Source organism: Glossina fuscipes, unplaced genomic scaffold, assembly GCF_014805625.2.
Source record: "Glossina fuscipes isolate IAEA_lab_2018 unplaced genomic scaffold, Yale_Gfus_2 117, whole genome shotgun sequence".
In the NCBI taxonomy this organism is placed as follows: Eukaryota; Metazoa; Arthropoda; class Insecta; order Diptera; family Glossinidae; genus Glossina; species Glossina fuscipes.
The window spans coordinates 380,358-392,421 of record NW_023998460.1 but is presented as its reverse complement, the minus strand read 5'-3'; the positions used below and the strand labels follow the sequence as shown (position 1 = coordinate 392,421).

The 12,064-nt window shown below is 36.7% G+C and overlaps 2 protein-coding genes across 11 annotated transcripts; one reads left to right on the top strand and one right to left on the bottom strand.

The window, feature by feature from the left end:
* Positions 1-7,603: 7,603 nt before the first annotated feature.
* LOC119640310 (protein RRNAD1) lies at positions 7,604-9,677 on the top strand. 10 transcript variants are annotated; one of them, XM_038038242.1, is made up of 6 exons: positions 7,604-7,981; positions 8,040-8,102; positions 8,163-8,240; positions 8,297-9,114; positions 9,165-9,355; positions 9,417-9,677. In XM_038038242.1, exons 1-6 carry the CDS (start codon positions 7,889-7,891, stop codon positions 9,494-9,496), a joined length of 1,323 nt encoding a protein of 440 aa, XP_037894170.1. In that variant the 5' UTR covers positions 7,604-7,888; the 3' UTR covers positions 9,497-9,677. The 10 variants fall into 10 exon arrangements, with proteins under 10 accessions (XP_037894170.1, XP_037894173.1, XP_037894174.1 ...); XM_038038245.1 differs by having other exon boundaries at positions 7,604-7,878; positions 7,948-8,102; positions 9,417-9,675; XM_038038246.1 differs by having other exon boundaries at positions 7,604-7,822; positions 7,916-7,981; positions 8,040-8,240; positions 9,417-9,672.
* Positions 9,678-9,733: 56 nt separating this feature from the next.
* Positions 9,734-11,558, bottom strand: LOC119640312 (zinc carboxypeptidase A 1). The gene is made up of 2 exons (XM_038038251.1): positions 10,987-11,558; positions 9,734-10,907 (listed from the first exon to the last, which is right to left on the bottom strand). The coding sequence occupies exons 1-2, from the start codon at positions 11,200-11,202 to the stop codon at positions 9,918-9,920; spliced, it is 1,206 nt and encodes a 401-aa protein (XP_037894179.1). The 5' UTR covers positions 11,203-11,558; the 3' UTR covers positions 9,734-9,917.
* Positions 11,559-12,064: the final 506 nt, after the last annotated feature.

Below are 12,064 nucleotides of genomic sequence, written 5' to 3'. Positions count from 1 at the left end.
CGAAGACAAGACCCTGATCGATTTTTTTTTGAGTTGGTGATCGAATTAAGTAAGTTTAATTCAACTACGCATTTATCATGAATAATATTATTCCAGGATGGTATTGAGTTAACTTTATTGAAGATGTTACTGAATTTTTTGAAGCAGTTAGAGTAACTACTGATGACATGATTGTGTCTGGAAGCGACCTCGTCAAAGAAGGCAGGTTTGAAGATTTTTACCTTGAGAAGCTCTTTTGCAGTTACAAGATAAATTCTCTTAGCAACGGGGAGTTCATAAGAGATGGAACGTAAAATTGATGTTGGTGTTGAGGGGGACAAACCGGTACAACGTCTTAGGATTGAGTGTTGAAAGGTTTGTATTTTTTTTAATGTATACGCAGGAGCGTTACACGATGTAGAGTAGGGATATTCAATTTTGGATCTAACAATAGATTTGTAAACGTTTAATGCTTTCCTAGGTGGGAGTCCGGTGTGAATGTTGGTCAGAAGTTTGATGACATTTGAGCCTGTGTTGCAATTTTCGAGGCTATCCTTGTAATGCTCATGCGTGGTTAAACTTGAGTTGATTATTCTGCCCGAAAATTTAAAAGAGGAAGACGGACTGATTTTTATACCATTGATTGTAATGTAAAAAATTTTTTTGGGACCCTTAGCAAAGCGAACGACTTTTGATTTTTCCGGGTTGAAAGTTAGATTTAAGTCTGCACAAAGTTTGTGAAAAAGATTGGCTTTAGTGTCGAGGTTACGGACTGCTTCCATTAATGATTTTCCAGCAGAGATGATGAGGAAATCGTCAGCATATTGAAATAAATGGGTAGAATTGTCCTGTAATTGATGTAAACCGGCTGTGTATAAATTGAAGAGAACTGGGCTGAGACAGCTACCTTGAGGTAAGCCTCCACAAACTTCGACTGTATGTGAATCTAATACGAAAGTTCTCGAGGAAAGAAAGTTGAGAACCCAATGCCTATTTTGTGTCGGGATTTTAAAATCAGATAGAATTTGGTCCAGTTTCGCTAAGTTTACACAGTCGTAAGCTTTATTAATGTCTAAGGAAAGCATGACTACCTGGTTCCCATTTGCTTTTTCATTTGCAATTGTGAAAAGGACTTCATTAAGGCACATACCGGTGGAGATATTTTTTTGGTAAGCAAAGGACCTTGACGGGAGAAGGTGTGAGTGATTCAGGAATTTTGTTAGTCTTTCTTTAATCATTTGGTTGGTAATTTTTAGAAGAACAGGCAAGAGGGATATGGGTCTGAAGTTGGTGAATATTTCAAGATCTTTTCCGGGTTTAGGAATGGGCACTATTTTAATTGTACGCCAAACGGTGGGAAACGAGTTGGTCATCCAGCGCTCATTTATAGCAGATAGCAGGGTTAGAAGGCTTGGCATGGGAAGGACCTTTATCATTTCATATTTGATTCCGTCATGGCCTGCTGCTGTGGACTTCTTTTTCGACTTAAGGACGTGCATGAGTTCATCAAGGGAGAATGGAGAGATGTTTTCCATCCGAGAGTTAAGTAAGGAGGTTTGGAGACCACATGTCGAGGGAACTTGAGCTTTCAGCCATTCAAGGTAGGATTTGTTGTTGAGATCATCCCAAATGGGGTGCTTGTATTTCTTTTTTGTGGTGCGATGACCATTTAAAAATTTCCAGAATGGCTTTGTATTGCTATTTGAGCATAGTTCTTCGATAACGAGGGCTCGATGGCATCTTTTGGCTTTTCTAGTCGATTTCTTCCATTCTTTTTGTGATAACTTGAAATCTTCAAAATTAGAAATATTGGGGTATTTGGAAAATTTTTGTTTAGCAGCCTGTAATCTACGGAATTGTGAAGTGAGCAGCTCGTTCCACCAAGGTTTTGGTGAGTAGGAATTCGAGATTTGGATGTCGGATTTGGCGTTAATCATTTCTTGTTGAAATGAGCACTGGATAGATTCGACCTGTGGCTCAAGACATACGTGAATAAGATTATTTAGGAGTTTTTTCCTCGAGATAAAGTCATTTATCTTGTACGAGGTAATAGAGGTGGCATTAAAGAGAATAGGAAGGTGGTGGCTGTTTCCCAGGAAAATTTCTTTTTTAACCTCCCGTTTGAATGTGAGATGGGTTGCGTTAGTGAAAGTAAGATCCAACACGCTACCACAATTGTTGGTCGTAGAGTGAAAATAGGTTGGTGAATTATCATTCAGACAATAGAAGTTACTAGCTTTAATGATTTCTTGCAAGGCTTTGCCTTTATAGTTTGACACGGAGTCACCAAAGCAAGGGTGTCTTGCATTGAAATCTTCAGCAATTATGACATTGTGGAAACTATTGAGCATATCACAGAGACGATTAAAGTCATCCCGGAAAGATTGAATGGGGATGTTGGGCGTGAAATAGCAAGCAGCAATGACGATATTAGGTTTTAGACAAGAGGTTTTGATAATGACTATGTCAGCAGTCGATTTAAATGGGATTTGTTTGAAGGATATGCCTTTTCTGGCAAGGATGGCAACACCTCCATAGCCGTCACTTCTACATTTATAAGCGGAGTTGTAATTTGAGATTTTGAGATCGGAAATTTTTTCATCGGACAGAAAGATTTCACTCAAGATGGCGAAATCAGTACGGTTGGAATTTATGAAAAAATCAAGAGAATGGGCATTACGCCTGAAGCTTTGTATGTTATACTGTAGGAAGGACGTCATGAGAAATGTTAGAACATGATAGGGCCGACCCAGATGTACCTTGTTTTAAAAGATCAAATTTTGATTTAAGGGAACTTATTTCTGTTTGGATGGTTTTAAGCATGTCTTCTTGAGAAGAGATGGAGAGAATCCTGAAAATCTTTTCCAGAATTATCTCCATTTCAGTGGATTTATGGTTATTGACGAAAGTATGCTTTTCAGGGGGCGGGGTAGGTTTTTTTGGCTCCTGCGACTTGTTACTGTGAGTCGAGGGCGTCTTGAGAGACATTCTGTGCAAGGACTTGGGAATACTTGTTTTATTTTTTAAAACTGCATTGAAGTTTTTGTTAATTAAAATATTATTTGTATCAATAGTAGGGTCTCTGATATTGTTAGGAGCATTGCTGTCCTTCATTGCTGGGAAGTTTACGTCATAGTTTTCAAGTAAATTGTATGGGTTGTTAGAGAATTTCTCTTTGTATTCTCTAAAAGATAAATTCTGGATGGTTAAAATTTTTTTTAAATTTTCCTCTTTCTTTCTTTTTGGACACTCTCGAAATGTTACGTTGTGGTCCAGCGACCCGCAACCTAGACATTTGATTGAGAGGCATGAGTCCGTAGGACAGGCCGGTGACTTGCCACAGTTCAGGCATCTGCTTTCCTTACTTTTGCAGAATTTGGCGATGTGACCAAATCGGCCGCAATTATAGCAGAGCCTGACGGAAGGAATGAAGTAGTCAACTGGAATATTGCAATAGTTGAATTTTATACTCTTGGGAATTAGTTTACCCTTGAAACCAATTTTTAGGCTGTTTGTTGGGATGAACATTTCTCTGTCTGCAGGGTCTCTTCTGAGGATTCTTGTAACAGAAATGATTTCAATATCAGAGGTAGCTGAGTTGAGAAAGTCCTCTTCCTTAATTGAAGGTGGAATGTTTTTTACGATCCCAAATTTTTCTGTGAAAATTCTAGGGATGTAGGCCTTGCAAGACCTTGGACCAAAATCATTGTTTATTATAAAGTTGTTGGCATCAACCGCAGTGGCAAAACCAAGTTTGGCTTTGCCATTGGTGATGGTTTTGATATTAATCAAACCATCCAATTTGAGATCTTTGATGTGTTCGAAAAAAAATAAATCTGAGTTAAGGCGGAAAGGTTTCTCTAGGTTATTGTTGCATACTTCAATGAATACGTAGCACTCACCGGTCGTGTCGTCACTATAACGATTTGGACTAGTTGGGTCATAGCTCTTTCCTTTTATGGGACTACTATTATTGTTACTGTTCACCGAGCTGTCTTTATTGGGAGGCTTATTCCTAGAGGGAGCGATCGGGGACTTTAAGGAGGTGATATTGACATCCTCAGTCAAGTCTTTTACAGATGAATTGTTCTTATCAGAGATGATCTTTTTGAGACCTTCGTTCTGGGCTGTGATTCTTCTTTTAAGTGAACCCTTGCTATGCGTGATTCGAACAAAATTTTCGAAATCATCATCGTTTGATAACATGTTTGAGAGCCTCACCCCCTTGAGGGGCGGGCGACTTTTAGGTTTCGTGCTAGATTAAAGGCAAGAGAAAAGGATCAACTGAATTACCGAGAAAAGAATGGATATGGAAATCAGCCGTTTTTGGTGGAACCGACAGAGACAAAGAAGAACAAAGCCTTGTAAGTTAAAGCAGTTTTAAGAATTTGACAGGAATCGCCGCTACTTGATGTCCAATGTACAGGTGAGTTGACGAAGTGAGTCTTGTCAGGATGAGGTTGAAGACAGCAGGTGGTGCTGCGCAATTTGCGGAGAAGCACAAGGACGTCGAAGCCTTTGTTGATTTTGTTTAAATGCCGCAACTTCACTATATATATTTTCACTACTTCAAAAGTTTTCAGAAACAAAAAAAAAAAGAGAATTTTTTTTCTTTTTTTTGTTGAAAAAAAATTTTTTTTTCAAGAATTTTCTGCAAGAAAGCGTCTTATTTCATGCAGAGTTGCCGAGCGTTGAAGCAACTTGTAATTAAGAATTCACATTCTATTACATGAAAGAACGAAAACTTTTATTTACTTTTGTTCTATAACTACAAGGCAAACAGCTGATTTTACGATCTTTACTATTTTGTAGTATTTATCTGCTGATTTGCTCAGTCGTAATTAGACTTAAAATAAAACTGTTTTGTGCCAATTTAATAATTTTTTTGTAAAGCAAGCAAACGAGTATCAAAAATCGAAAACCCTGCTTTTGATTTTTGTATTCTAAGCAAGTGCTTGGGTCGATATATATTGAGTTGTATTGAGTCGATTATAATTTAAAAATTCTGCATGTTTCCACCGTAGCAGAAACCTAGGAATGATGGTTGGGAGTTTGTATTCCTATTGGAGCTGGCAATCGTTTCATACAAATAGCGTTCAGGACAGCCCTAGACATTCTGATTATCAAAACTACAAATACAATCTTCCTATTATTTGCTTACTTTCCGCAATATTTAGACATCCTAACATTCCGCGATCAAATTCGAAAAACGAGTTACTTTTGTCGACAATCATCAAAAAATTCCTTCCATATTCTAGAATGTTATAACTTCAACGCTCAACACAAGTAGAGGAAAATCGTTGCTAACATCCTCATTCCTCAAATGTGCACTCTCAACAACGGAAAATGCATTTTCTACAGTTCCAGTCATTATCGACCAAATCACAGTAAATGTATACCTAATCTCTCCAATCATCTTTGAAACTAAGTACCGAGTTCCAATCAGCCTTCTCACCGCAAGATATTTATTACCATCCATTTTTTCGAAAATCTAGTCCGACAATAACTTCGGATCCATTCAAAATACTCTCACAAAAATTCTACAATCAACCAAAATTAACATCGGTTGCATCCTATAATCCAAAATCATGAGTGAACTTCAGCTTTAAAATTCTTTTCAGAAAACTCCACACTTTAAAGAAAAATTTAACTGTTACTGTAATCAAGAAAACTACAACAACCCTTCTCGTCAAGCCAAGAAACAGGTGAACAATTACTGAAACTAGTCCACATTTTTTGTAGTTAAACCATTTCACTTTAAATGCGCTTGTGAATTCTCAACGCTTTTATAAGATGCATGCCTACCGCAAAGTAGCTGTCTCAATCCGATTGCTTTCAATCTCTACGCTGCTGAGCTTAAAAATATTGAAGATTCGAATACTGCCGTGCTGCAGTGTACGAATAATCTCCTAGTAGTTCTCTCGAACCGAGCCAGCAATCTTTTCGTGAACTAACCTCAACCTTAATGCAAGTAACATTTTTACAATCCATGCTGCTAAGGGTTCGAACAAACAAATTGACATGAGCATCAATGGTGTTCATATCACTCAATCAATTTCCTGGTAGAAATGTTTGTGTATATCAATTTTTACTTTTCTTGGTAATTACTAAAAATAATTAAGGACTCCAGTAACAACGTCAAAGCCATCAAACTAATGACAAATGAAGCGCTAATCGGCTCCAAAATTGTATCTGACCGATTAACCATCTTAAATTCTCCAAAGTTCATGGAAAGACAGATTCAAACTTTTCAAAACAAGCAACTTCGTCGATGCCAAATAATCCCCTCCATTTACTACCCTTCCAACGACCGACAATCCCGTCTATTCATTATAAAAGAGGTAATAAAAGTCTTATGTAAAAATCCTGCAGTTTACAATAAAGTCATTTCCTCAAATTCCACTTGGGGTCATACTACCAATTACAGTAAATTCGTGAATTTTTTCAATAACATCGAGCCTCATCATTCGAAAACTGAAAGCGTTCTCTTCAATAAACTTTCCACGGTGGCTCACAGTAAACAAAATCTACCCCCATCAATATCGCATCTGCTCTGAAAGATTCAATGCATACATATGACTGACAGCAAAGCTGCTCTCCAAGTGATATCTAAAAAGGAAGAATATAACCTATATGTCGCCAACGTCTTCAAGTGCGTTGCGCTTTCGTCTGTACCTGAACTGCATCTTATTTGTTTATTATTTGACTACTAAGCCATTTTGGTCCTCCACTCAACGAAAAAGCGAACCACCTAGCCAAAGAAATTATGGAGAGCTTCTTCACTATCATTATACCTTTAAGGAAGCCATTAGAATTATCAAAAACTCTCCTTGGGAAATGGGATAATGAATTTCAAATTACTGCCAAAGCATTGCATACTAACTTCAAAGATAATCTCTGAATCAGTTCAACTGCTCAACCAATCACGTAAATTGCTTTCCACTCCAATGCTTTCTAACAGGTCATACATATGACAAAATCCATCTTTATATGATTGTGCTGGCACCTAGTGAGCATTGCGACTTATGCAACTTAAGAGAATCTGCTGAACACTTAGGAGGTCGATTCAATGAGACATTATTCTTATTGTCGGGCTGGGACTTCAACTTTGCCGGCTGTTGGGAATTGACTTTATAGAAATTGACAAATCGTATGGTTTTGCATGTTATTTATCTAATTTATGTTTATTTTACACTAATGTACATTTTTTATTAAGTGATTTGCAATTTGGTGTTGGTGCTATTTGCAGGTATGCATGCAAAACCATGTAATTTGTCAATTCCTATACAGTTTCGTAGAAGGTCGGTAAGTTTGAAGACCTAGTCGAAAATTGTGTCATTGCCCTATAATCTTCAAATGCAAAGTACATCAATTTCAGCAAATGCTTCAGGTTTCTCTCATTCTTAAGATGCATTTTCTTAGCACGGGATGAAAGGTTACATAATTAATTGGCTTTCTTTATATAAGAAACGAATATTGAAATTTAATGCATTACTCTAATCCGTCATATCGATTTACCTTCATTAACATCGTTATATCGACACAACTATGAAGGAATCACTTTTCTGTTTTTTTTTTCATTTTCATTACACGGCAACACTATACAACGTTTCTTGTTCTGTAGGTTACCAAATCAACAACACATGGCTCGATGAGTTGGACAAAAAAGGATTAATGCGAAAATAAAGATTTTTATTTGGACCATAATAAAATTCTAAAAATGTTTGATTGTATGCTAGCTAAGTTCTTTTTTTCCGAATTGGTTTAAAAGACGTTATTATTATTCTGAGTTTACAACGTTCCTGCTAAGTATCGCAAGGACTCGGCGTGAAATTGACTCCATGTATGTAACTATAAAACGAATCAGAACCGCAGCTTAACATTTCAACAATAAACAAAGTACACAAATATGAGAGAATTTTATGAAAATTTGCAGAAAAAATTGTTAAAATCTCTAAAAATTGTTAGAAGCTACGACTGGTTACTTAACTCCTATGTACTGGTGGGATTACTTTGCTGCATTGTTGGCTATATGAATTATATCTATGGTTTCATTTAAGGATTTCTACGTGAAAGACCATTGGTCCAAGTTTCCTGGTTCATGGCAGCAAGTGCTAGAAAACGTAATGCCAGAAGACCTATGTTATATTCTGGATTTCAATAATAACATAGCAACTTTGCAGACGTGGCCTTTGAGTCTACTAACACTGAGAGTCTTATTCAAGGAGTTATGTATAAAACGGGAAGAAAATGAAATACGAGTCAGTTAAAAGCTGTGTAATATGTAATATGTATCGTACTACTAGCGTTCTTAAAGTCTATATATCATTTCAGTTCTTTACTGCAGCATCCCAAATTGAAAGAAATTTTCGTCAAGGGAGTCAAGCGTAAAAAACGCCATGAGCTAGAGTTTATGGCATCAACATGTGTAGAAATGTGTCAAAATGTAGCTGTGGATTTCATAGTTGATTTTGGCGCTGGCGTAGGCCATTTAGCACGTGTTTTAGGCTTCGGGTGTGGCATTAAAGTGTGTTGTATAGAAATGCAAGATCAGCTTAACAAACAGGCTGAAGAAATAGATAAAAAAATGATGGCGTTAATAAACAAATATTTACCTCCGAAGCAAGCTAAAACATGTCAAACGCCCACGCATGTGAATCTATGCATTACCCCTGCGACAGCGCCCGAAGCATTTCTCCAAAAAATACAGAAATCCTTAAAACTAAGAAAAGATGATTATAAGTTTGGCATTGTAGGTTTACATTCTTGTGGAGATTTGGCGGCAGTTCTAATTCAAATGTTTTTACATTGTAAACAAGCAAAATTCATTAATTTAGTGGGATGTTGTTATATGAAATTATCTGCTAAAGATACAGCTAATGAAACGGACCAAGGCTATCCCTTAAGTCAATATTTAAGTCAACGTTCATTAAGTTTTCTCAGTTATGAGGCGAGAGAAATATCGTGTCATGCAATCGAAATGTATAAACAAAGACTAGCGGGTAACAACTACGACTACCTCAAAATTCACTCCTTTCGAGCAGCTGCTGAGCGAATAATTGCAAAACATTATCCCGAATTAAGACACAGTGGCTTGAAAAGCATTAAGCACTGTGGAAACATACAATTTGAGGAGTAAGCATTTTTGCCAATACGGATAATTCCTCACGCACGCTTATCCTTAGATATTTTTATAGAGCTGTTAGCGGCTTGCCGCTGGCTACCATTCCCGCAGAAAATTTATTGACAGCAATCACTCAAAAGGATCTCTCGCGTTGGCGGCAAATTGTCATATATTACACATTACGACTGTTTTTTGGTCCTCTAATTGAAAGTATCATATTGTATGATCGCATACTATTCCTCGTCGAGAACGGTATATCAGATTCATAACTTTCTGAACATATGCATGTATAAATACAAATCTTTTTCTTTAGGCTGTATTGTGGATATTAAGTCTGTATTTGAGGCTACTATTTCACCACGCAATCATATAATAATAGCTGGGAAGAGATGATGAAACTCGTTGAAGCTCACTTGGCGGAACCTCTGCTGTTTCATTATGCTTTCGTAAATACAATACCTATAAGAAAATGAAAAAAATGTGTAAGCGTTTTGTTGGAAACGGAAAAAGCTGAAGGCGCTTCGATGAAAATGAAAAAAAGCTGAAGGCGTTTCGATGGAAATTAAGAAAAGCTGCAAGTGCTTCGATGGATATGAAAAAAAAATTTTATGAAAATAAACAAAACCTCAGAAAAATCCCTCATCCTCCTGTATGGAATTGTTTACTAAAAACTCGATATATGCATATTTATTTGTTTAGCTTATTAATGGTGGGTTAATAAAACCCCTTGAAACAGATATTTAGTTTTTTACAATTATTTGTAAAAATAAACTATAAAACAGACTGACAGCGGATTAAGAGATAGTGTAAACATTTATTTATAATAGCCTTTATCAGCCGCTCCTTCCACAATGTTGCGAATGGCAGCAAAAGCCTCTTGTGCGGTAGGCAAAATTTCTTCTGCAGGGAGCAGGAACATGTCCTCACTGTCGGGAGGGCCACGCAATTCAATCGTGTAAGCTATCGAAATGCCTTGGGAGTAAGCCCAATCCACACTGCCACCGCTGCTAGGATAAATAGTTTCCATTAAACTACCGCTGGTGTAGATTTTGCCCGACAGCTCCTTAATTGCCACACTGGCTCTTTGGCCTAATTCCTTTAAGTCGTCATAATTAGGCGCAAGCTCTTTGCTATACCCATATGGAAACATAATCATTTGAGAGTATGAGTGCAAAGCAATGTAGGTTCTAATTTGTTCCTTGTTGACATTGTTTTGAATGAATTTTATTAAACGTTGAGTTTCTAATTCGCTGCCTTCTGAAGGACCAGCGTAATCATAGCGACACGGGTCCGTACTACTGCCTGTGGAATTCCAATGAACAGGATAATTTCGATTCAAATCCACACCATAAGTGGTCATAAACAGCTGGCGATTTTTACGCCACATGCGGTCACATTCAAAAGTAAAACGGTAACCATCGGGATTAATACAAGGAAAAATGATCCAATTATAAGATTTAGCGAGATTTTGGATGTCTTGTTCATTAGACCTAAGTAAATTGTTTATTATATAGTTAGCAGCGGCAGGAGCTATCCATTCTCTGGCGTGAATTCCGGCTTCTATAAATATGGTTTTATTGGTATTCTTATGAGAAAGTTTAACACCTTTTATAGCAGTGCCTTGAGTACTTCCGCCCATATCTAGAATTGTTATCAAATTAGGGTATAATTTCGCTAGAGAGTTCATCCACTCATAGATAGTTTCCAAGTGATAAAAATGGTGCCAATCGAATTTAGTTACATCCGTCCCAACAGCCGCTACCGACGAATAGCTTCGATCGATTTTTTCTTGGAAATTATACGTCTTGAAAAATAAAAATCGCGAAAAACTCCTTATGTATCTGTTCAAATATATGCGAATTTTTAATAAAAATGCCACCTACCAATATGCGATGGATTACTCGATAATGCTTTAATAGAAGCGTTAGATCAGCCACTTTGTGAGCGGATACTAATATACTTAATTTTTGGCCTACTTCTCTTGGATGGCCAATGAAAGACATTGAATCACTTTGTTCCTCCAATTCTTTAAACAACTGCACATGCTTTTCGTTACTAAATTCAACATTGTAGACGCGATAGTTGTCGTAACGAGCCATTTTTAAACGGCTCGGTGCAACGATCAGTTTAATTGCAAAATGGTGAAAATATATTGAATGATCTGTCGTCCGTCACAGTGGTTGTGAATTGAATCAATCCGCAAAAGAGCGCAGTTAATAAGCTGCTACTATTAAAGGAAACACACGCATTCACAGTAGAAGCGTAAACTGAAAGCAACTCAGTTTTTTTTTAGAAATATTTTTTGGTTTTTGCTCGTTACCCAAAAATTGTTAAAGTTAAAAGCCTAAAATTTTCCACATTTACTTTGCGAAAAACTCTACTAACAATGTGCAACAATGGAACCAATCGACAGTGTCCACATAAAGTTACGAGTAATTAAATTTAATTTTTTTCACTTTTTTGCGGTTTAATGCTTAGTTATCATAACGCAAACAAGACAGAAAAAACTATACTATTTTGTGCACCCTTTTGTGCGATTAATTTTTTCTTAATAATATCAGCGATAACGTTATCAAATAAAAGAAATTGAAGAGTAGAATGGGAAAATCAAAGCGGTGGTGGGTATGCGAGATTCGGCCCCGCCGAATATAATTTTCGTACTTGTTTGACTTTAAATACGATTTGTTAAACTAAGTTCTAGTTATGCATAATTTATATATATTCACAAGGTCACACTTAATAACTATAACTGTATTAATTACAGTTAAGCAAGTTAGTATATTGTATCTACACTTTTACCTTTGAAAACATGAAACAAGGAGCCAGCTCATGAAGAGAGAAATTGATTCAAATCAGTTACTTATTTCCTCAACGCTTTTTATTAGAAACCACCAAATCTCCGCCAGACAGGCTTTCTAACTTAATTGGAATACATAGAATGAATGTACATATTATAAATTA